Source organism: Lucilia sericata, unplaced genomic scaffold (assembly GCF_015586225.1).
Source record: "Lucilia sericata isolate MDLA Ls3-8-SP2 unplaced genomic scaffold, ASM1558622v1 Contig000187F_arrow, whole genome shotgun sequence".
In the NCBI taxonomy this organism is placed as follows: domain Eukaryota; kingdom Metazoa; phylum Arthropoda; class Insecta; order Diptera; family Calliphoridae; genus Lucilia; species Lucilia sericata.
This window is the reverse complement of record NW_023994215.1, coordinates 351,547-377,449: the sequence shown is the minus strand read 5'-3', so window position 1 is coordinate 377,449 and position 25,903 is coordinate 351,547. Positions and strand designations below refer to the sequence as shown.

The following is a 25,903-nucleotide window of genomic DNA, read 5'->3' as shown; positions in this document are numbered from 1 at the left end:
TACACAACGCAATCAAACCAACAGACATCCAAACATACGAAACTGAATACACAAAGAAACAAAAACAATATACACATGCCAATGAAATACACAGCCATCCAAACATGTGAAACGAAATACTCAATGAATAAGCAGTGTTGTTGTTGCTTATTAATCAAAGCATGAAAAAATTGTCTTTTTTAATGAAATTTTCAGAGGTTGTCTGGGATTTTTGCTTATATCTCCGTCATTTATGGACCGATTTTGCTGATTTTAAATAGCGATCTTCTCGAAAGCATGTCTAACAGAATTATTGAAGATTCGGATCTCGCCGATATCTGGGGTCCTCTAAAAACTGATTTCAACAGACAGACAGACAGACGGACAGACAGACAGACAGACGGACATGGCTTAATCGACTCCGCTATCTATAAGGATCCAGAATATATATACTTTATAGGGTCGGAAAATTATATTATAGAAATTACAAACGGAATGACAAACTTATATATACCCTTCTCACGAAGGTGAAATGTATATAGTTGAAATATAAATGTTAAATTCTTAAACCAAGAATAGACAATTATGAAAGATCTAAATTAGAATTGAAAAATTAATAGGAGATAGAGCTAATTATCCAAATATTGATCGTGCTGCTTACTGAATTTCCTGTTTTGCCTTACACTACCCAAGATTTTATAAAATTTTGTGTTAAAATATTTTACTAATTTTTTAAGACAAAAACTAAATTCTTAAACCAAGAATAGACAATTATGAAAGATCTAAATTAGAATTGAAAAATTAATAGGAGATAGAGCTAATTATCCAAATATTGATCGTGCTGCTTACTGAATTTCCTGTTTTGCCTTACACTACCCAAGATTTTATAAAATTTTGTGTTAAAATATTTTACTAATTTTTTAAGACAAAAACTAAAATTACAGTTTAAAATTTAAACATTTTATTTAGTAACGATATAATAAAGTAATATAATACCTAATAATTTAAATAATAAATCAACCGTAACAATAAAATTTAAATAAATAATTAAGAAATATTTTAGATAAATATATATTTGTTTAAATTTTTAAAACATGCATAGGTACACTACATCTTTATTTGTTTTAAAGTTAAGCATGACATGGCATTTTCTGTATTTTACTTTTAACTTAATTATTTTTTAAAAATTTGCAAATGAGGAAATATATTTCTCTTTCCAGTAGAGATAATGACTATTACTTCAACAACAACATGACTACTACATACCAACAGCATTACTTTTAAGTAGTCTAATAATTACATATATTCGATGCTCAATAAAATAACTAACTTTTTTTAATTACTTATTTAAGTAATTATTTGTCAGCGAGAGTGGTAAGCACTGTTAATATAATAAGTTAAAATGCCAATGAATAAGTATTAAAAAGCTATTCTAATAGCTTTTTATTCTTAATATAAGTTTTTGTTGGGATATTTTGAAATTGTAAAGAAAATTTCTATTCATTTCCTCACTGTCAAACCAATTGCATACGATTTCTATTTAAATAAACACATTATACACGATCAATTGAGGAAAACTGTCAGTTTTATCAAAACATTATAATTTCAATAAATTACTGTATTTTTACTTCTACTTTTAATAAAAAATTCAATTAATTTTTTGCTACTTGTATCATATTATTTTATTTAAATAATTTACTAATTCAGATTTATAAAGAAATACATTTTAGTCTACTATATACAACTACTTTATGAATGTTATACAAAAAAACTTCAGCCAATTTTGTCTAAATCTAAAATTTAAAAAAAAAACTATTTCACATTATTTCCCTCTTCAAGGAAATACAAATCGGGTGATTTCTGCTCTAAGACAAGTAAAAATTGCATAAGAAGCATCACAATTGTTTTTAATGCCAACCGCTGCATCTTTGCATTTAGCCAAACCTGCTCTATATTCGTCCTTAAAATTATCGGGCATTAATATGTCGACTTGCTTAAGGGAACCCTCATACAAAAATTTGCCTTTTTTCATCTGTAAAATAAAGGTAAAATATTGATCACAGTTCTTAACTGATAAGCGTTTTTTCAACATGAGCTAAAACACGATCGTTGAAAAAAAATTTGTTGAAAAAAAATTTCAAAAAGTTTTTATCAATATAATTACCGTTTGCATCATTTCCAATATACAATTGACATAACATTTAGGATCCTTTTCATTGGGTAAATTACCCTCTCGTATACCATCAGCAATTTCCTTAGTTACCTTTGGAAATTTGGGTAAACAAACATCTCTCATCAAGTTACCAGCGGCCCACATCTGTTCTTCTGTAGCCTAAAATTTAAAGTTTTACAGAATTTTAGAAATAAAAAATAATTATTTTTTTATGTTTGTCCTATAACCCCTTAAAATATCGAAAATACAGATCGCAATCTCTCCCTAACATATGGTTTTCGAGCTCTCCTTTCATTAAGTTTGAGTTTATTTCTCCATAACCCTGCTTGATAGCATATGGCTTCCATCTTTTACGATTTGTTGCAGTTTTTTTTTTTCACGTTTAAGATAGCATTGTCTTAGTTTGTGGAGTACTGTGCGTCTCTTTTTATTCTTTGATAGACCACGGCTTCCCTGAGCCTTGATTGCTCCACTCTATCGCCATCATTGTTATATTGTCAGAATTCTTTCCAATAATATATCCGATACATGTCCATTTTCTACGTATTATCTGTGTTAGTATGGATTCTTCATCGAAAAGGTTCCAGAGATCAGTAGAATGATAGCAGCCTTCGCTTGCATGTTGGAGATCTTGGGCGAAATTAGACAAATAACATGCCCATAATCCAAATCCTTGGAACTACACTCCATGTAGTTCCAATTCTAAACAGCCTTACCTCGTGATGTCAGCCAATACTATAGTGAATAGTAGGGGTCCAAAGACTTTATAAAAGCATAATTAGATCGTTCTAATTTACGATTAAAAAACTGGACATAAAGGTCAATGTAACACCACACCAGACATGCCCGATCGATTGCTGATGGGAGATCGTGATCTAGTGGAATATTAGAGAGACTCTAAACTCGAATACAAAACATGTCTTGGGATCTATTCTGAAAATCTGGAAACTGAGATATACTAAAAACCGTTTACCTAACCACAACACTAGATTTCATGCCGAAGCCCTTGCCGTCTCAAAATTTGTATGAAATAAGACTGTATTGTTAAGTAAAAGATTCATAAACGAATCCTGTTCCAATAAATAGAACTGCATCATATAAGTACTCGGGAAGGAAACTTAAGTAATTTAATCTTAAGGGAAACCCGTTCGAATCACGAAGGTTGAATTTAAAAACAAGGGCGAAAGAATCCCTGCTGGTCATTGGGACTAAAGGAAATTTTTTGGAAATAAATCTGGCATTTCTAAACGGCTGATCCGATCGGGATAAAATTTGGCGTGAGCGTAGCCAAGGAGTATTCGAGTTTAAGTTTTGAAGATGAACCCTGCAGATGCCCCAGGGACGGCGCTGTGGCGGCTCAAAGTAGGGTACCTACGACATGTAAAATTTTTAAACTCGTGCCATTTTTTTTTTTTCACCCAAATACAAAGATTTTTATATTTTGTGAAAGCGCTCGACGAGATCTTGAAAAAACATGCTTGGACATACTACTTATCTCTTATAATATCCGAGTTATAGGCATTAAAAAATTTAGTGATACAAAATTTACCATACCTTGGTCCGCCTTTTTTTGAATACCGGGCGTAATTTTGGACCAAATATACTCAATTTTTTCTTGTTAGTTAGACAACAAAATTTCCAATAATATACAAAAAATTTCAGATCAATATTGTTTACAGATCCAAAAATATACGTTTTTTAATTTAAAAATTCAAAAAATTTTAGATTTTTGGCGTTTTTTTGCCAAAAATGTGTCTTAACTCTTTTATTAATAAAATAAAATTTTTATTAAGAACATATAACAATTTTATAGTTTTCTAAAAGGTATCTTTACGCAGAACGCTTTGGCGTAAAAAACTTGTCCTATTTTTTGAAAATGTTGCCACTGCGTCCTTCCGAATATGACCTATTTTTTATCAAAACTTCAACTTTGGGCGACATGTTCTAAAATCCCAAAGCTGGGATCAGAAAACTGAAAGCAGTTTTGGAAACCTCAATATGTTTTCTATTTACTCCAAAAGTATTTTCCCAGCCCTGAAAGAAATGTGGACCCTATGGGCAAAAAAGTAAAAAATCCCATTTTTGGGATTTTCATTCCTATTTTTGGGAATTGCGGGATGCCCTTTGACCTTTTCAATTTTTTTTTTGCATATTCTTATTTGAAATGACAAATTTAACAAGCGTTGAAAATTTCATTGAGTTTTGTTCATAAATAAAGATTTTGTCATATATTACATATTTGTTTAATTTCTAAGACTATGATTTATATCAAAATTTTAATAGGATCGCAGATAGCTACAACAATTTAGTCCATATTTATCCCTTAATATCATTTTTTAGTTAGATATGGAAATTCTCGACCCTTTACAAAAAATTTCAAGCCAATATCTCAATTACATTCAAAAATATGTTCATTTAAACCTGTGTCCTTTAATTTCATCTTTTTCATATTTTAGTATTAAGTATGACAGCACATATTTAAATCTTATATTTACCTATTTTCTATTTGTTTGCTTATCCTTATAATTGAAAGGTCCTATTATGCTTAAATTTTCAAAAATTTATAACTATTTTTTACCTAAATTTTTTCGACAGATCATTTCGTTCTGTTTCGTTTATGATCATGTAGGTAAAAATATACAGGTAATGATAATTTCGATTCATTCACTAATAAGAAATATCAATGACTGAATTACAGGTTATAGTAATATAGTCCTAAATGTTAATAGGTAGACAATTCGTAATTTTTTACTTTGGAATACCTGTATCGGAAATGACAAGAATTGGTATATAAGTAAACTTCTCAGATTTTAAGTACCATATTTAATAAATCTACAATGAAGATTACATTAAAGTACGAAGAGTTGTGTTCCGTTTTATGGAGTATATCTTCAAAAGGGCCAGAAAGAATTGAAGACATTTCAAATTATATAAAAACTACATATAGTAGAAAAGTAGACAAAACAGGCATAACAAAAATTGAAAACTTTTTAAAACTTTGTGATGTAAAAAGTAAGTCTGTGGATGGAAATCAAAAGAAATTTCGATTAAAATTTTGTAGTTGGATGGAAACTACTACGGAAATCTCAACTTACAACACATCAACAGGAGCGCCTTGCAAGTCATACGAAGACTTATGTTCAAGGTAAAAAAAAAGAGGGTCACACAAAAACTTTTTTCAATCTCAAATGAGGAAATTGCTGATACATTTAACGAAATGCTGAAAAAGGAAAACCAACATATGGATGTCGTACATATTGCAACTATTCTTCCTAATGCATCACCAAAACGACTTAAGCGAATTGTGGAAAGTATACCAACTCCAACATCATAATCAAATTTTACTGAAGAGGAAGCAATAGCGCTTATGTTGGAACTGGGTCTCAGTCGAAATAAGTACCAAATATTAAGGAAAGCTCTGCATGAAAAAGGACACAATATATTACCATCATACAAGGCGATCCAGGAAAAAAAAAACAAACTATCCTACTAAATCAACAAAAAATAATGAAGAATTGAAAGAACTGAGAGCTGCGGAAAAAAGCAGAATCCAAGAAGAATTTAAAGTTCAGATGGGATTAAACATCGACAAACCACTTTCAAGTTGCGGTAGTACAAATGACGGTAATACGGCGAGAAGGTTTTTTCGTGATTTTGAAATTACTTCAAAAATAACTGGAATCGACAAGGAGTTGCTTCGAAGAGTTAACACTATTTTAATGGCACTGAATAGTAAACATAAAATTAATGGAAATCGATTTGGGGAATATACATCTGAAATTTCTAAATTACTTGTATCTCTGTATCCATGGAGGGAACTAACACCAACAGTACACAAAGTATTGTGTCATGGTCAAATAATAATTGAATCGAATATTCTTCCACTTGGAGAGTTAACAGAAGAAGCCCAGGAAGCGAGGAATCGAGATTTTAAGCATGTTCAACTATTCAGCTCAAGAAAATGCTCCAGGCAATCACAGAATGAAGATATTTTTAATAGTTTACTTCTATCTTCTGATCCTGTTCTTTCAACTATGCGAAAAAGATGGATTTGTTATGAAACTCTATCATCTCAAAACAAGGAAGATTTAAAGGACTTATATTACCTTCTGGATATGTATACCGATATGACAGATTATTTTATAGAAAATAAGTAGTGTTAGGAATTAACTATATAAGTAGGTTGTAAGAATTAATTGTATTATGTTTAAGATAAACAGTTCAAATAAAAAAAGCTATTATACTAACTGATGATATTGTGTTTTATATTTCGGTGGGCGGGAAAGGTAATTTGTGTGGGGTGATTTAGGTGTTGTTGTGCGTGGCTCATAATAAAATTATAATTTTTTTTATTTTATATACAATATTATAATAAAATAATTAACTAAATAATTTTTAAAAATTGTCCAAATATTTTATTCAACACCAAATGTATGTTCTGTCATACTTAATACTAAAATATGAAAAAGATGAAATTAAAGGACACAGGTTTAAATGAACATATTTTTGAATGTAATTGAGATATTGGCTTGAAATTTTTTGTAAAGGGTCGATAATTTCCATATCTAACTAAAAAATGATATTAAGGGATAAATATGGACTAAATTGTTGTAGCTATCTGCGATCCTATTAAAATTTTGATATAAATCATAGTCTTAGAAATTAAACAAATATGTAATATATGACAAAATCTTTATTTATGAACAAAACTCAATGAAATTTTCAACGCTTGTTAAATTTGTCATTTCAAATAAGAATATGCAAAAAAAAAATTGAAAAGGTCAAAGGGCATCCCGCAATTCCCAAAAATAGGAATGAAAATCCCAAAAATGGGATTTTTTACTTTTTTGCCCATAGGGTCCACATTTCTTTCAGGGCTGGGAAAATACTTTTGGAGTAAATAGAAAACATATTGAGGTTTCCAAAACTGCTTTCAGTTTTCTGATCCCAGCTTTGGGATTTTAGAACATGTCGCCCAAAGTTGAAGTTTTGATAAAAAATAGGTCATATTCGGAAGGACGCAGTGGCAACATTTTCAAAAAATAGGACAAGTTTTTTACGCCAAAGCGTTCTGCGTAAAGATACCTTTTAGAAAACTATAAAATTATTATATGTTCTTAATAAAAATTTTATTTTATTAATAAAAGAGTTAAGACACATTTTTGGCAAAAAAACGCCAAAAATCTAAAATGTTTTTGAATTTTTAAATTAAAAAACGTGTATTTTTGGATCTGTAAACAATATTGATCTGAAATTTTTTGTATATTATTGGAAATTTTGTTGTCTAACTAACAAGAAAAAATTGAGTCCATTTGGTCCAAAATTACGCCCGGTATTCAAAAAAAGCGGACCAAGGTATGGTAAATTTTGTATCACTAAATTTTTAAATGCCTATAACTCGGATATTATAAGAGATAAGTAGTATGTCCAAGCATGTTTTTTCAAGATCTCGTCGAGCGCTCTCACAAAATATAAAAATCTTTGTATTTGGGTGAAAAACAAAAAAATGGCACGAGTTTAAAAATTTTACATGTCGTAGGTACCCTACTTTGAGCCGCCACAGCGCCGTCCCTGGGGCATCTGCAGGGTTCATCTTCAAAACTTAAACTCGAATACTCCTTGGCTACGCTCACGCCAAATTTTATCCCGATCGGATCAGCCGTTTAGAAATGCCAGATTTATTTCCAAAAAATTTCCATTCTGCCCCACTGTGGAATGGTGGATAGGACCAAAAAAATTCTATAAAACAGTCACAACGGTAGAAGGACGAGTAGCCGCCCCATAATAATTAAATCCGAGGTTAGAGGAGAAAGAGTAGCCTCCCTAGAATAAGTAAGTCCGAGGTCAACTATACTAAATTGGATGAACGATTTCAGACGAATGTAGAACATGTAGAAAGGACAGTGCAAAGATGAGCTAATGGAATCCCATCCGCCCACTTGGACTAATTTAATGGTGTATAGGATCATAAAAATCCTACAGGTCAGCCTCAACGAGAGGATAACAAATAGACTGCCCATAATAGTTTAATTAGTATAATTTTATGTATTCTGAGCGGAGACACAACTATACAAAATTGGATAAATGGATTCAGACGAATGTAGACCATACGAAGAGAACTGTGAAATGCGGCTAAACTGTCAGTCAGTGTTCCTGACGAATGTAATATTTGAAATAACATCGTTCCGAAGATATTTGGACTAGGCTTTGCTCGTTGCAGCGTTCATTGTCCTTTCCGTGGTCTACATCCATCTGATTAGTTAGGTCCACATATCTTCGGAACGATGTTATTCCAAATATTACATTACTCAGGAACATTGATTGAACAATTTTAAAGGAACACAGTTTTTGAACACTGGATGATGAATCCCAATCCCCCAAAATTTTCCATGTAAAGAAGCGTGGCCTAGGTGCAATTTTTCAGATCTATAACTTATTTAATTTAATCTGTTTTAAGAAGATATAATTCTCTATCCCATTTAATATCTAAGTCAATATGTAGCAACACCTTTCGAATTAATATAAAATTAACGACACATTCTTTGATGTTGGGTATACAAGATCTGATAAAAATCCATATTAAAATTTTGGCCTTTACAAAGAAAATTCTAAATTAGAAGGACACTAAGCACTACAGATCTATTGTAGAGCATTTTAGTTCAACATAACAAGTTAAGTGTACACATAAAGCTCGTAATAGGTAAGAGGTTAATAATATCCTTTGGGTACACTAGAAATTTTTGGAGTTTGATCCTCTGTACACCCAATTTTCAAAATATCACATTTTCAAATGCACTATGGTCATCGCAAATTTAAACTTACACCACCGATAACTTCCGTTACTTTGCACAAGCACAAAATGGCGCTTATAAAATAAATGTATTGCTTTAAAATCATTTTCTTTTTCGGACACTATTTAACGACCTTTAATAAAAATGTTTTTTTTTTTTATTTAAATATTTTAAACAGAGCTTTAAGAAGTTTGGAATACGTTTAAACAAAATCAATAGTAAGACAAAAGCTTTATATGCAAATTATATTTAAATACTAATTAAGATGATAGTAGATTTTATTGAAATGTTGCATGAATAATTTAAAATTACATACATTTTGACAAAAAATATAATATTTCGTTATGTATGTATGTGTGTGTACGTTAGTAAAATATTTATTAAGAAATTAGAAACAAAATAAGTATTATAAATATATGTATATTTATTAATATATGTATGTAGATATGTATTAAGTAGTTAAAACAATAAAAATATTGCCTTTAAATACTTACACTTAACACTAATATAACGCGGTATTTCAGTTAGAAAACAAACAAAATCTTACATCGAAATATAGACTAGACTGTAGACTAGACCATGGACCAGAATATAGACTGAACTTTACACTAGACTATACTATAGACTAGACTATAGACTAGACTACTCTACTAGACTATAGACTAGACTACTCTACTAGACTATAGACTAGACTATAGACTAGACTAGACTATAGACTAGACTAGACTATAGACTAGACTAGACTAGACTAGACTAGACTAGACTATAGACTATACTATAGACTAGACTATAGACTATGCTATTGACTAGGCTATAGTCTAGACTATAGACTAGACTTGAAACAAGACTATAGACTAGACTTGAAACTTGACTATAGACTAGATTAAACACTAGTCTATAGACTAGGCTAGACTAGACTAGACTAGACTAGACTAGACTATAGACTAGACTATAGACTAGACTATAGACTAGACTATAGACTAGACTATAGACTAGACTATAGACTAAGACTATAGACTAGACTATAGACTAGACTATAGACTAGACTATAGACTAGACTATAGACTAGACTATAGACTAGACTATAGACTAGACTATAGACTAGACTATAGACTAGACTATAGACTAGACTATAGACTAGACTATAGACTAGACTATAGACTAGACTATAGACTAGACTATAGACTAGACTATAGACTAGACTATAGACTAGACTATAGACTAGACTATAGACTAGACTATAGACTAGACTATAGACTAGACTATAGACTAGACTATAGACTAGACTATAGACTAGACTATAGACTAGACTATAGACTAGACTATAGACTAGACTATAGACTAGACTATAGACTAGACTATAGACTAGACTATAGACTAGACTATAGACTAGACTATAGACTAGACTATAGACTAGACTATAGACTAGACTATAGACTAGACTATAGACTAGACTATAGACTAGACTATAGACTAGACTATAGACTAGACTATAGACTAGACTATAGACTAGACTATAGACTAGACTATAGACTAGACTATAGACTAGACTATAGACTAGACTATAGACTAGACTATAGACTAGACTATAGACTAGACTATAGACTAGACTTTAGACTAGACTATAGACTAGACTATAGACTAGACTATAGACTAGACTATAGACTAGACTATAGACTACACTATAGACTAGACTATAGACTAGACTATAGACTAGACTATAGACTAGACTATAGACTAGACTATAGACTAGACTATAGACTAGCCTATAGACTAGACTATAGACTAGACTATAGACTACACTATAGACTAGACTATAGACTAGACTATAGACTAGACTATAGACTAGACTATAGACTAGACTATAGACTAGACTATAGACTAGACTATAGACTAGACTATAGACTAGACTAGCCTATAGACTAGACTAAGACTTCCCTGTTTTGTATTAGTAAACTACTTAGGAGGCATAAATCGCATAATGACTCAAATCGAATTTGAAGGAAACAAAAGAAGTTAGCGACGTAAATCGAGGGTTTACTGTATGTAAATATATGTATGTATGTACGTATGTTAACAAAGTGCTGAAATAAAGTTCAACGTTAATTTACTTATTAAATATAGCTCTTTAACTGTAGTAGAATTGTAAAAATTTAGTTTTATTTTAAGTTTAACTTTGTTTAAATAATAGAAATTATTTTTGTTAATGGCGTTTTTATGTAAACATTTAACAATTGATTAAGTGTTAAGAAAACGTTTAGATAAATTATGGGGTTAAACTTTTGTGGAAAACTACTTTAGGAAATCATTAAATTTAGCACTATATAATTTTATGTAAAACATTGTAATATATTTGTATATAGGTATGTCTTATGTAAAATCAAGGGTGTATTTAATTTACCTGCATATATCACATATAAACTAGGTTAAGTTCAAAGGTCGGTTAATAAGCTTCTCTCTTGGGATTATTACATCGATGTTTCCATTGTTATATTGTAAGTGTTGGAAGAATAGCTGTTCAGATACTACATCAACAGCCTCTAAATTAAATTATCCGAATTCTTGAGATTTATCCTAGATACCGCATTTATTTCCTAAAAAAAAAACGTTTTCCACTCTCTTTGAATTTCTTTATCCGAATTTAATACAGCAATTCTGTCAAATTCGTCGACTATACAACTACAATGGATCAACGAGGTTAAATACCATCATAATCCTTGATAGAAAAACTGAAATAAAAATACCACGTAGATGATAAGAACTATGTAAGCGTAATAAGACCAACACCAACTTACTCCTAAATTGGACAAAAAGTGCATGAATTTAATATTTCCCAACAATCAATGGAAATAAGGAAGTATTGATCAATCTCCCTTCAATTACGTAGCCCCCAATGGCGAATATTGCAGACGACACAAAACAAAGCACTCCGATTCGCAAGCGGATGTGTCATTTGTCGTTTCGGATCACCTATATGAGGAAACCAGGATACTGTTACTGACTAGCATGTCAACACACCTCCTCAACACATGCGGTCAAACTTACGACGTCGAACCAAAGTCCTAAGCCAACATGCACCCACCACAACATCTACATTCCAGGCAAACACGTTCAATACTTGCACATTTAAAAGTAAGTTGGTGCTGCATTCTCAACTGCTATGACGTCTACCAAATCATAATACTAGCTCGACCTTCATGCTTTCCAAAATACCCAACTATAGGAAGAGATGGATCGTGATCGAGCGAGAGTCATTCATTTAGTTTAGAGATAATTCCACAGGGCGGTGTCTAATTCACCTTCAAAAGAACTGCACCATTATAGCGACGGGCCATGACGTTGATGACCTATGCGATAGTTTGAGGGGTAAGTTTGGAGAATTACAGAATTTCTTCACTGAAGTGATCTCTCACCATCTGGACCAAGGAGATTGAGATTAATCTTGGCGTCGTAGTCGAAGGAGCCCAAATTCCACAACAATTTTGTGGATTACCTTTGAGAGCCTGTTTACCACCTCAACTCATGCCAATGCAACCCCGCACAAGTATTACTTTTGGAAACTAACTTTATGATTTTCAATTGTATTTCAGTAATTCCGAAAAGATACATACATACATATGTATGTTTCCAGATTATTCCTAGTGTAAACCGCCACAAAGAGAGTTTCGAAAACTGCTACTTTTTGCTGCACTACCCTAGTGCAACTTAACCTTCGTGCAGCACATATAAAAGAAAACAAATTTGCTGTGCACCAGTGTCGCCAGATGTGGGGATTTGTCCCCAAATTGGGGATTTCAAGTTTTATTTGGGGACAGATTTTCGTGGGGAGGGATTTGGGGATTTTCGTAAAATTTGGGGATTTTTTTGTAATTTTTCCGCTATTTTTGGGGTTTTTATTTTTTCTTAAAAATATTAACATTATTATTATTTCTAGTCTAGTTTTTATGGGTTTTCTAGGTTTAAACAATTTTAAAAGTAGCTTGGCAATTATATCACAAAAAAATTAGAATGGGTTCATGAAGAGATCGCAAGAAAATTGAATTTTATTAAATTAATTCACATTATTTATTTTTTGTTTGAATTATTTTTTTCATCAATGAACAAAAGTATAAATTTTTAAATTTGTATAGAAACACGTTCAATACTTGCACATTTAAAAGTAAGTTGGTGCTGCATTCTCAACTGCTATGACGTCTACCAAATCATAATACTAGCTCGACCTTCATGCTTTCCAAAATACCCAACTATAGGAAGAGATGGATCGTGATCGAGCGAGAGTCATTCATTTAGTTTAGAGATAATTCCACAGGGCGGTGTCTAATTCACCTTCAAAAGAACTGCACCATTATAGCGACGGGCCATGACGTTGATGACCTATGCGATAGTTTGAGGGGTAAGTTTGGAGAATTACAGAATTTCTTCACTGAAGTGATCTCTCACCATCTGGACCAAGGAGATTGAGATTAATCTTGGCGTCGTAGTCGAAGGAGCCCAAATTCCACAACAATTTTGTGGATTACCTTTGAGAGCCTGTTTACCACCTCAACTCATGCCAATGCAACCCCGCACAAGTATTACTTTTGGAAACTAACTTTATGATTTTCAATTGTATTTCAGTAATTCCGAAAAGATACATACATACATATGTATGTTTCCAGATTATTCCTAGTGTAAACCGCCACAAAGAGAGTTTCGAAAACTGCTACTTTTTGCTGCACTACCCTAGTGCAACTTAACCTTCGTGCAGCACATATAAAAGAAAACAAATTTGCTGTGCACCAGTGTCGCCAGATGTGGGGATTTGTCCCCAAATTGGGGATTTCAAGTTTTATTTGGGGACAGATTTTCGTGGGGAGGGATTTGGGGATTTTCGTAAAATTTGGGGATTTTTTTGTAATTTTTCCGCTATTTTTGGGGTTTTTATTTTTTCTTAAAAATATTAACATTATTATTATTTCTAGTCTAGTTTTTATGGGTTTTCTAGGTTTAAACAATTTTAAAAGTAGCTTGGCAATTATATCACAAAAAAATTAGAATGGGTTCATGAAGAGATCGCAAGAAAATTGAATTTTATTAAATTAATTCACATTATTTATTTTTTGTTTGAATTATTTTTTTCATCAATGAACAAAAGTATAAATTTTTAAATTTGTATAGAAATGAAAGTTAACTTTCTAGAGATCCCCTCATGGTCCCATTCTGTTGTTTGTATATGTTGTATATTTTAGTGTAGTAAAAATGGAAGATACAACAATTATAAAATCGGAAAAGTAGTTTAGAAAATATACGATACTAAATTTTATGCCTTTGAGAAAAAATGTGGATTTTCAACCTCTAAACCGTAACGAATTTGAAAATTTTGGAAAACTTTTAATTTTGTATTGATACAAAAAATGTGTATACCAAATTTCATCGAAATCAGAGAATCATGTTCGAAAATTTTTAAAATTACACATATCGAGACACTACATTTAAAAAGTGCTAATTCAAAAATGTCTAGTTTTCAGGAGAGGAAAAAAACTGTTTAATTTGTATAATGTTGAACAAATTAATAACATTCTTTCCATAATATGTTTATAATAATCTTACCAATTTATAATTATATACAAATTAATACATTTTGTGTTTTTCAAGGATTTATCTTTGGTTAGCACATTTTGTTCAAAGGAAAATTTTAAAATTGAAACATTTATTGGTAAAATAAAAATTACTATATTTCCGAAACTAAATATTGAATTCCAATTTATTAAACAGATTCCTGTTCAGTATGTCATATTTTATAATAGCGGAGATAAATATTTAATAAAATTAATTTTTCAAAAAATGTTGTAAAATTACTATGGGAGATAGCACTTATTTTCTTAAAAAATATTCTACTTTGTGTAGTAGACAAAACAGATACAAAAAGCACAAAAGTTAATATTTTGATCCCAAATTTATACCAGCACTTTTTGAATATAGGGTGTCGATATATTGATATTAATATGAACATCAGGGAGATTTTCGGAATAAGTCCATTAATTATGTACCGAGGTTTACAGAATTTGAAAGAGTTATTAGTTTCATATCATTTTTGTTAAATCTTATAGTACATTAATTTTTGAACGATTCACTACAGTAAACCGATTTGTTGTAAGAGAGGTAATATGGGGTGTTCGGTCAATTATGGACTGACCCACATGAAATTTGGTAGAGAGATTTTGATTCATATAACAATTGTTTGTGTAGAATTTCGTTCTTATACAGGCTTTTTGAAGCCAATCATGAACTTAAGCCTTTATAGCGTGTAACATTTCTGTAACAAACCCAAAAATTGACTCTAAAATAGGTCCTAGGCACTTATTTTCGAATCAAATTAGTGAAGCACATTCATGAGATTCCACTTAACTGTTTTGTATGTATGTATTTTAACATGATATGTGGCAAAACTATTCACTTATGCTAAATTGAATTTTCAGTTTTGATAAAAAGTTAAATTTTGTGTTCAAGCTAAATTGGTAAGATAATTTCGATTTTTAAAAATTTTATAAAAGGGGAAAAAAAGTTTCGTTGTTTTTATAAGATTTTGTAGACAATTTTGTGTAAATTTATTATTAATTAAAAAAAATAAACAATTTAAAATTTCTTGTATCATAAAAATCGATTTTAAAATCAATCAAAAAATCATTAATAAAACGCTAATAACAAAAAATTTTAAATTTCTGAGTAAAATGTATTTTATTATTTACCGAATTCTATCATGTCCCAAAAAATCAAAAAGATTTCAGCTCTTGGACTATAAAGGGTTAAAGTTATTTTCTGAAGGGATTTATATGGGGGCCAGGGATAGCAAATTACATTTTAAAATTTTACAAAATTGCGTGAAAAATAGTACATTATTGCTTCTAATTGTACCAAATCATAATTATTTTACTAAATTAATATTAAAGTGGGAGTGTCCTTAATCGAAACAAAAACATTTCAAGCTATACATAGGTTAGGTTGAGAGGAGGATGTATAATACATCAAATCCTAAGAAATACTCTTAGGTCACTATAGTACCTGTTGAGCTCTCCTTATCCGAAGTACAGAAACTCTGTTTCTAGATGGAGTTCTTTAAAATGTTCCAATCAGTGTGCGTGAGGGATGTTATATCTGCTCCCAAGATATTCAGCATAAAATTTTCCATAGAAAATTAGTCTGATCTGTGTAAAGCTATTTTACATGTATTTGGTCTAAAATGCAATAAAAATTTTTATATTGCATAAAACTTTAATAGATATTGCGGAAATACTAGATTTTTTCACATTTGAATGGACTCATACTACTTTCAAAAACAATAATTTTATAATTTTGCTAATTTATTATTTTTTTCATACAAAAAGGAACTCATATCAATTAGCAAAAATTAAAATATATAGTTTTATTGTATTAGAAGAGTCTGCTAAATTTTTCGAAAATTTCAACTTTTAGCAGAGATGCTGACAAAATCTCAGATGAGTGATTGGTGTACTACCATTGTACTTTTAAGCATCGAATTGTACCAAAAAGTACAATTGTGCCAACTTTGCCAACCCTGATGGGGGCTAACTGTGGCCCAATGATTACCATTCTAACAGCATAATTTCTTGGTACACAGAAAAAAGTTTCAGCATAAATATTATGAACTGCTTTCATTGACAAAAGTTAATAATATTTAAGAATAAGTTCCTAAATGGTATGAATTTTTTCATTTTTATTTTTTCAAACATAATCTAGAAGCCTTGACTTAAAATATTTCAAATTTAATTTTTATTTTTCTATTTGTTAAAAAATGTCTGAAATTTTCTTTGGAAAATTTTTTATTTCTTTATGATTTTTAGATTGAAATCGATGGGATGTGCACGTAATTTGCGGGATTTGATGAAGAATGGATGTTTAACTATGTTTGCTGATGTTTTCTTATTTCAGATTTTGTTTTTCAACATTTATATTTAATTATCATACAAAATTTGCTAATATAGGATCACTATTTACAAGATATGGAAACAGATTTGTAGATAATGGACTTTTTTTGCAATTTTTTAAGAATATCATAGAAAATAAGTAAAATCAAAAAAAATTCTGTCATGTTGAAATTCATACATTTTATGAACTTTTAATATTCTGAATGAAAATGGTTTGGGAAAAAAGTCATGTTCGATTCATACTATTTATTACAAAATTCATTCCAGCTATGTATTATTTTTTTCTGTGTACATAAACCTTACTTGTGTAAAATTTTACCACGATTGCTTCATAATTAATTTATGTGTGAGGGCTATGTAAAAATCGAAGTCCGATACTGCCCATTTTTAATTGGGGTCTCCTTTAAGTAAACTTGGCCAAAAGTCAATATTTAAAAATTATTTTTTTGCAAAAAATATAGCGTATCTTAAAAGCCAAGACTTTGTTCTATATAACGCTATAATTAGTTTTTCGATTTTCCTTTTGTAGGCCTTTAGGTTGTGCATCAAAGTTTAGGTTTTTTATATATAATTTTTCATATTGTTTTTTTTTTAATTAATACCTTTACCTTTTTTATATAAAAAACTACCATTCCATAAATTTTCTTAAAATTTTAATTTTCAGTCCAAATATAATGTTGTTTTGTATGAAAAATTATATTTTAAATAACCATTACACAATAGGATTCAATTATTCATTACTTATTAAAATGCCACTTTTCATATATATATTTATGTTTTTTTGCCATTTTTAAAGGAGAAAAAGTACTATTTGGCCGCTGATGGCCCCTCGGCAACCATATACATATGTAAGATACTATAATGTGTTCGTAATATCACCACATCTATATTTTTTGCCTCTATGGCATTTTTTATTTATTTTTCTAACACTCCATAAAACAAAAATATTAAAACATTTGTATTTTATTTAAAAAAATCGAATTATTAAACACCAAATTAATTGATTTAAATAATTCTCCAATAGTTAACGAGTAACTAAAATTGATTTCACTCAACATTTCAAAGACTTTTTCATACGTTTTTACCATATATATAGCTTTTTTGAAAGAAAAATTAAATAAAAATTCACAGAGATTTTGTACTTGACTAAATGGTGTTATTAGTGCAAGTACTTACCACAATCGCTTACAAGTAATTAGAAAAATAAGTCAATTTAAATTGTATGAACAAATTTATACAGCTCCTATAGATGACAAATGAATTAAAAAGTAGTTATATATCACATTATTAATAAGACGTTATTAGACTACTTCTATGTAAACAGGACTATATATAGTAGTCATTGAAAACTATGTTAATAGGTAAGTGGTTACAACTGAAAGTCATTACCAAGTATTTGCTGGGATTATTAGTAATTTTTAGCGCTAATGATCCAAAAAATATGAAAATACATAGTGTATTTTTTGCGAAAATTTGCACTAAGTTCAAAGTTCTTTTTTAATATTTCAAATCTAGAAGCTCTCCCCTTTCTAACGCTACCAATCACTTGCATCAAAACTTTGTAGTTTAGTTAATGCCAAGATTTGTTCGGGGAGACCCCACTGTGCAGTGCCTATCAATGGAGAATACTTGTGACGAACATGTCAGTTTTTCATGAAAGAAATTGGGGAAAACTATGGGGATTTCAATTTAAAAATGGGAATTATTTGGGGACTTCAAGCTTAAGATTGGGGACATAAGTCAAAATTTTTCTGGCAACACTGGTGCACAGCTTTACGAATTTTCTGTGCACAACAGCGCTCTCTCTTCGAAGAATTTATTTTTTAACAATGGTGTTATATTGCGCCATCTATGTTTCATTACAAAATTAAATATACGGTTATCAAAGACACTTTTTATTAGTTTAATTTTACACTGACTACCAGATGACGCAGTTTGTGAGACATATCTCGCTGAGACATATTCAATCATAATGTTTAATCGGGAACAATATGGGGATTTCAATTTAAAAATTGTGATTTTTCGGGGACTTCTAGCTTAAGATTAGGGACATAATATAAAATATTTCTGGTAACACTGCTTATTATAATAAGCTGTATTAACAGCGCCATCTGCTTGTCAAACTTTCGGCAAATATATACGTTTTATGATACACCCTGTACGTAGTGTTTCACTTTCCTACTCATTCTCACTGTTTTGGTAACATACGTACTTTTTATTTTTTGACATTTACAGAAAGAAAAAGCAAAAGAAAAGAAAAAATATTGTTTGGACGAAAAAAAGTATTTATTTAATTAAAAATATCTGCATTAAAATCCATTTAAAACTAAATTTTGCCTAAAAACAACCAAAAACCAAACACTCTTTGGTTTAGAAAGAAAAAACAATAAAAAAGTTTAACACAATGCCCGTCAAAAATGGTGGTGAATCTGATGCAGAAGGTGACGTATCAGGTGGCGAATCAGAACATTCCAACTCTAGTCAGGGTCATGAGTCCAGCGATGAGGAGGCAAATGAAATTGATTCCGATGATTCGTCGGAAATGGATGCCGATGAAATCGAAAGACGACGGAATGAATGTTTAGACATTTTGGGTAGGTGGTTCGATAGATGTGAAACGTTATTTGTACATGTTATGCCTTTTCTTTCAGATCATTTGGAAAAACAATTTAGTCAACTGCGTGAGCAGTATTATACGGAACGTATTAATCAAATAGAACGTCAATCTGCCGAAGTGCGCAATGGCCGTTCCGAAGAGTATTTACAGCCTTTGAAGGAATTGGACAAAGTCTATAAGAATCGCATAGAAGTGGCCGAGATTCTGAAACGTTTTAGACTAGAAAATATAGAGCATAAATTTTTAAGTGAAGAACAGGCGGCTCTGCAAAATTTTGAGGTAAGTAGTGAAGAGATTTTAAGTTTGTTATAAAATCTTTAGATTTAAAAAGTTTGGTATATTCAGTCAAGAGAAATTCTTATTGGGTATATGTAGTAAGTACATGCATGAATTGTATATTATAATGAAAGCATTTTGAGTGTCTATTGCATCAATTTTAAAGGATTTAAGGTTTTCATAGACTTTTTTAAAGAACAAAGCTTAAAAGAAAGTTAGCTTTTCGTTAAAGAGATTGAATTAGCAAGTCATATATAGGTTTGACTTTTTACATATTAAGAGCTATTCTGTAACCCTTCCTCGTCGATTAAATTCCATAGTTATTTGAAAGTTTATATTTTTACTTGCCACGACGAAAATCGAGTTTTAAGAACAGTTTTTTAAAAAGAAAGAAAAATCGTTATTTAAATAAAATTTAATCCCAATTAAAAAAGTTATTTCATTTCGAAATAATATTCGCTACCTAAGGAAATAATTTTATTGAATTAAAATTAATTCGGAGTAGATTGTTAAACAATTGTCTACAATTATTAAATGACTTTGACTTATGACTGTAAAATATAAATTAATTCATTAATTTTTTGCAATAAATGTTAGTAAAAAAAACTATAGCACAAAATAGTTTTTCAAATATTAATTGCTTTTAGAAATAATAAAGTTATACTTTTTAATTAACAATACTCATGTAATTTTTTTCCTTTCAACAGAGCGAAAAACAATTGGCACTAGATCAAATCTACGATGATCTTATGGAGAAAATCAGACGCTTGGAGGAAGATCGTCATAATGTCGATATATCGTGGGATGACTGGGGCAACGATAAACGTCACAGCAAAGTCCGAGGGCCGGCCCGTAAGAAAGCGGTCACCGTTAATGGTCCCTTTATTGTGTATATGCTTCATGAGGAAGACATTTTAGAAGACTGGACAACTATACGTAAAGCACTCAAACGTTCAACTGTGGTGGGCTCTGTGGGTTCAACAGCCACATGACCATAATTGCCATACAATGAAATTTTCTTTCTCTCAAACATCTAACTGCTATCATTACACTTAGAAAGGCTAACTTGAAGTCATCTTAATTTTTTTTGTTTAGTTCTTAAGTTTAAATCACTTTTTTGTGTATTCCTAATTGAATAAAACACTAAAAACTTATGATTTAATGGAAAAATTTAACATGAAATAACAATAACACTTTATTGTCTAATAGCCCTTAGATTTCAAATATTCTCTTACAATATCCACATAATCGCCATGTATACGCACTTGTCCACTCATTTCGTTGACACGTGTGGCACATAATTTTCCATCGCGTGCCTTTTCCACCAATTGGCGCAATTCTTTTTCCAATTGCCAAATATTACCTTGCACATGTTTAACCACTGTTACTCTGCGCTGACCACGGTAGGTGACTTCTAAGTAAACGGGTATCATATGATTTCTGGAACGTGCTACAAAATATTCCACTTTATCTATATTGTGTAAGCCAACTGATGGGGGTTTCCAACCGGAAGGATATTCTGCCTTTGGTTCAATTTTGGGCACTACTTTCTTGGGTAGTAAACGTTCCACATATTTCCATTCTGGTGGATTTTTTAAGACTTCCACTTCGGGATATTCTTCCAAGGGACGTACTTTTTCCGAAGACAAGAAACTTGAAAAACGTGCCGTAACCGGCAGCTGTAATTTAGAGAAATTGTAATTATTTTTAATAACTCAACAATTTAATTCTTACCTTGACAGTTTTGCCTATTATTTCTTTCAAAAATCTTTGTGTTAAAGCCATATTTTCTTTGAAAATTATATGATTTTTCTTAAAAATTAATAAAAATTTCGATTTTGTGTTTTTTCTACGATTACAAAACTATAAACACCTGTTTTGAGTGAACTGTCAAATAACCGGGTGTTACATAAAATATTTTAAATTGTTTTTACACAGAGTTGTATTTTAAGGTTTATGAATTGGATAAATAGTATTGAAAAATAAAATTAAAACAAATAAATACAAATAAATTTGTTTGAATTGATACAACTACAGTCAGACTCGTTTATAACGAACTCTGGGAGAACAGTCAAATTTGTTTGGCATTTATTTGAAAAGCGAAGTGGGACTAAAAACAATAATGAACAATTTAATAATCCACCGCCAAACGTACTATACATACATTGAAACTCTTTTGTCGAATGTTATACTTGCTGATGAAGCATTTGCTTTGCACAATCGATAACTCGCAATAAAATTAGGGATTATTTCAATGGAATTGGGACGGTTGAATGGCAGTAACAATCAATTTCACCATTTTAAGAAAAATTTAACACAACACCTTCTGCGTTTAATTCATCTGCATGTCAGGAAGGACCTTCGTGTATACGAAGAGAGCTTACGAAGTTATGTTCAGGATCCCTTAGATCGGCATTCGTATACAGCAGCTTTGAACGACATTCATAGAGACGCCATCAATACCGCGGTTTCAGGTTACCTCATAAATGTCGTTCTTGGAGGTCTCCCACCGCCCATAGCAGAAATAGAGAAGATCCTGCCGCGGAAAACAAGAGTTGCTCTAGCACAACTGAGATCGGGATGGAGCAACAGGCTCAACGCCTACTGATCGAATATATGCCCAGCTTGTGGACAGGGTCCCCATGATACCCTTCACATATTCAACTGTCCAGCCCACCCTACTTCACTTAGCCCAATGGATTTATGGACTAACCCTATTAAAGTAGCCTAATTTCTTGGCTTGGACATAAATACAGAACCACCGGATTAAAAAATCGTTCCTGAAACGAATTTTTTTTCGGTGCAAATGTATGGAATTTCGTTTTCGGTGCCGATCACGGTGTTTGCGGAAACGTGGCTTAAGTCCGGCAGTTCTTGGCCGATAAAGCTGAACAGTAGTACTTACCTTGGTTAAAATTTCATTCAAATTACAAGACATTTATTTTTTAAACTTGTATCAATAGTTTTGATTGCCACCTGTTATTATAGTAAATTTTAAGAAAAAAAAAAAAAAAACAAGTAAGAGTTCAATATTTGCCTTTGCCGAATCTTTATTATTATTGTACCTTTTTATATTTTTCAACGCTACCATTACCCAGCAAAAAAGTGTAGAAAAAGATATAGTATTTCCATCACAACTAATAATCCGAAGTGCTTCAAATTCGGCTGAAAAACCTATGAATTTTTCAACAGAGTTTCATTTTAGGGATGTTGTTCATTTTTGACAACATTGAGCTACATACATTTTATTTTTTTTAGAAGCAGTAAAAATCTGATGTGTGGATGTCAAAAATAAACCACATTCTTTCAATTGACATTGTAAATTACATTGGTTTTTCACCAAAGTTAGATGTACTTCGAATATGTTATTTGTAGTAACTTTTCTACATCTCTTTCCTCAATTTTAACAAGGTATTCATTTGTAAGAAAACATTTGGTTTATAAAAGCGAAAAATATGTGAACGCATTTTTAGATGTGATTAAGATGTGTTTGTAAAGTATGTTATCAATTATTTTTTGCTGGGATTAATTTGTTATATTATAAAAAATATTTGGCCGATATACAAAAAAAAAAATAGTTTAAAGCTTAAACGTGTCCTAAATTATATAAGCAAGAAATTCGCCTTGGAATAACATATCAAAAACTATTTTTCACAGATTGTGACCGATTTACCATCGATTTCGGTGTGAAAATTCCGCCATTCCGCATAAATCGCACTTTTTATACCCTTCACCTTCGTGAGAAGGGTATATATAAGTTTGTCATTCCGTTTGTAATTTCTATAATATAATTTTTCGACCCTATAAAGTATATATATTCTGGATCCTTATAGATAGCGGAGTCGATTAAGCCATGTCCGTCTGTCTGTCTGTTGAAATCAGTTTTTAGAGGACCCCAGATATCGGCGAGATCCGAATCTTCAATAATTCTATTAGACATGCTTTCGAGAAGATCGCTATTTAAAATCAGCAAAATCGGTCCATAAATGACGGAGATATAAGCAAAAATCCGAGACAACCTCGGATTTAAAAAAGACAATTTTTTCATGCTTTGATTAATAAGCAACAACAACAACACTGCTTATTCATTGAGTATTTCGTTTCACATGTTTGGATGGCTGTGTGTTTCATTGGCATGTGTATATTGTTTTTGTTTCTTGGTGTATTCAGTTTCGTATGTTTGGATGTCTGTTGGTTTGATTGCCTTGTGTATTTTGTTTTTTTTTTTCGAGTATTTCGTTTCGTATGTTTGGATGGCTGTGTGTTTCATTGCCTTGTGTATATTGTTTTTGTTTCTTGGTGTATTCAGTTTTGTATGTTTGGATGGCTGTGTGTTTCATTGCCTTGTGTATATTGTTTTTGTTTGTTGGTGAACAGTTTCGTATGTTTGATGTCTGTTGGTTTTACTCAGTAAAGTGTATTTTGTTCATTTTGTTTTGCTATTGCTATAATAATGATATAATCGGGAAAATTAAATAGGTACATAAATTTAAATTTTATAAAATTTATACATATTTTTTAAATACACTATGGTGAAGGGTATATAAGATTCGGCACAGACGAATATAGCACTCTTACTTGTTTTACATTGATTTGTTATAAATTGTATATTAACTAATTTTTTCTCCAAAATTACTTCTAAACGGTTAATCCGATTTTAATGAAATTTGGTATGCACAAAGAGGAGGTGTTGTCGAGTTTAGGTTTTGAATTTGGACCTTATAGGCCAACCAGGGGCCCGGCAGGGGGTCCTCAAATTAGGACACCTCGGCTATGTTAAATTTTTAAAACGATCCTATTTCTTCATTTGAGTTCCGATTTAAAAAAAATTTCGTATATAGAATCTCCTCATCGAGCACTATAAAAAATGTCGTAGCAGTAAATTATCTGTTATAGTTTAGGAGATATTCGCATTTGAAAATTAAAATTTTTACCGTCCTTACTTTAGTTTTTTGATAATAGCGGGTCAAAATATTCCCGATTTTCGCCATTTTTTTTATTCGCTAAACAACAAGTTTATATATCCAGCAGTGAAAGAATTATGTAAAAATCATGACTGAGTCCAAAGTTATAGGAATTTTAATTGAAAAAATTAAAAAAAGGCGATTTTCTGCCATTTTTTGGGAAAAAAGTAACTTTTTCTTTTTAAGTTATCTAAAAAGTTTCTAAGAAGATGTATATAGAATTTATACTTTTTGGAAAGCTGACTTTACATAAAATACGATAAATGAAACAAAACCTAAAAATTGTTGATACCGAGGGGACCAGGTCCATCCAAAAAAACCCTATTTTTTTATGGAAAATTCAATTTTGAGCAAAAATTCTCAAATCGCATAGTCGATATCAAATTATAGTGACCTGTTTTATATGACCCAATATGTTCTTAATCATTTTGTAACGGGTTTCGATAACCCCGCCCCTGGTATGGATATAATAGGCAAAAAACCAAAAAATCTCATTTTTGGGATTTTTTTAAACTTTTTTGGGAATTCCGGGATTTCTAATAAGAAAATTCGAAATTTTTATTTAATTTTGGATTTTGAGTAAAAAAATCTACCTAACTGTAAAATTTCATCAAAAAATATTCATAAATAAAATTTTTATTGCAATTTGAAAAATTTGTATCTTAGCAAAAACTGAATAAAAAACATTTTTTAATTTTTTTTTTTTTAAAAGTATTCCGCGAATTTTTTAACAAAAATTATATACAGTTTTGAAAAATAGACAAAATTACCTTTCCATTGATATATAACATGCCTACCTAATGTTTTTTAAGTGACAAATTAATTAGGGAAAACTCAACATCTTTTAGAGAATTTACCTAGTACTATTATTTTCATCCATATATTTGTTAGGCATTTTTTACTACCTAAATTTTTATGAATTTTTACAGCCACTTTTTACGATTAATCTTTTATTCTTTATCCCTAAAAAAATTAACAAGTATTTATTTTATATAAAAATAGTCTTTATTTATTTTTTTATAAATTAATATAATTTTGTAAAATAATCGGTATCACAGTAGTCCATATCTAAAAGATAAAGTAAATCTTTAAATTCATGAATATTTTCAAATGCTAACGTTTTGTAGCAAATCCAACGTTTCCTTATAGTAGATAAAACAGGATCAGAAGATAGAATC

The 25,903-nt window shown here is 30.6% G+C and overlaps 3 protein-coding genes across 3 annotated transcripts; 1 reads left to right on the top strand and 2 right to left on the bottom strand.

The window, feature by feature from the left end:
• Positions 1 to 1,635: 1,635 nt before the first annotated feature.
• Positions 1,636 to 9,180, bottom strand: LOC119601727 (general odorant-binding protein 19a). Its single transcript, XM_037952861.1, has 3 exons — positions 8,975 to 9,180; positions 2,144 to 2,311; positions 1,636 to 2,011 (listed from the first exon to the last, which is right to left on the bottom strand). The coding sequence occupies exons 1-3, from the start codon at positions 9,047 to 9,049 to the stop codon at positions 1,814 to 1,816; spliced, it is 441 nt and encodes a 146-aa protein (XP_037808789.1). The 5' UTR covers positions 9,050 to 9,180; the 3' UTR covers positions 1,636 to 1,813.
• Positions 9,181 to 19,095: 9,915 nt separating this feature from the next.
• Positions 19,096 to 20,915, top strand: LOC119601753 (breast cancer metastasis-suppressor 1-like protein). The gene is made up of 3 exons (XM_037952894.1): positions 19,096 to 19,462; positions 19,520 to 19,764; positions 20,469 to 20,915. The coding sequence occupies exons 1-3, from the start codon at positions 19,273 to 19,275 to the stop codon at positions 20,751 to 20,753; spliced, it is 720 nt and encodes a 239-aa protein (XP_037808822.1). The 5' UTR covers positions 19,096 to 19,272; the 3' UTR covers positions 20,754 to 20,915.
• LOC119601754 (probable 39S ribosomal protein L49, mitochondrial) lies at positions 20,913 to 21,654 on the bottom strand. The gene is made up of 2 exons (XM_037952895.1): positions 21,496 to 21,654; positions 20,913 to 21,440 (listed from the first exon to the last, which is right to left on the bottom strand). Exons 1-2 carry the CDS (start codon positions 21,544 to 21,546, stop codon positions 20,964 to 20,966), a joined length of 528 nt encoding a protein of 175 aa, XP_037808823.1. The 5' UTR covers positions 21,547 to 21,654; the 3' UTR covers positions 20,913 to 20,963.
• Between the last annotated feature and the right edge of the window lie 4,249 nt (positions 21,655 to 25,903).

What these genes read in the sequence shown, in the direction of transcription:
- LOC119601727 (XM_037952861.1), bottom strand. Translation starts at nt 9,049, where the DNA reads ATGATTTTAAAGCAATACATTTATTTTATAAGCGCCATTTTGTGCTTG. An exon ending in TAACGGAAGTTATCGGTGGT is followed by an intron (nt 2,312 to 8,974) that starts GTAAGTTTAAAT and finishes TTTAAATTTTAG; the next exon opens with GCTACAGAAGAACAGATGTG. An exon ending in TATTGGAAATGATGCAAACG is followed by an intron (nt 2,012 to 2,143) that starts GTAATTATATTG and finishes TTTATTTTACAG; the next exon opens with ATGAAAAAAGGCAAATTTTT.
- LOC119601753 (XM_037952894.1), top strand. Translation starts at nt 19,273, where the DNA reads ATGCCCGTCAAAAATGGTGGTGAATCTGATGCAGAAGGTGACGTATCA. An exon ending in TGAATGTTTAGACATTTTGG is followed by an intron (nt 19,463 to 19,519) that starts GTAGGTGGTTCG and finishes CTTTTCTTTCAG; the next exon opens with ATCATTTGGAAAAACAATTT. An exon ending in CGGCTCTGCAAAATTTTGAG is followed by an intron (nt 19,765 to 20,468) that starts GTAAGTAGTGAA and finishes TCCTTTCAACAG; the next exon opens with AGCGAAAAACAATTGGCACT.
- LOC119601754 (XM_037952895.1), bottom strand. Translation starts at nt 21,546, where the DNA reads ATGGCTTTAACACAAAGATTTTTGAAAGAAATAATAGGCAAAACTGTC. An exon ending in TAATAGGCAAAACTGTCAAG is followed by an intron (nt 21,441 to 21,495) that starts GTAAGAATTAAA and finishes TCTAAATTACAG; the next exon opens with CTGCCGGTTACGGCACGTTT.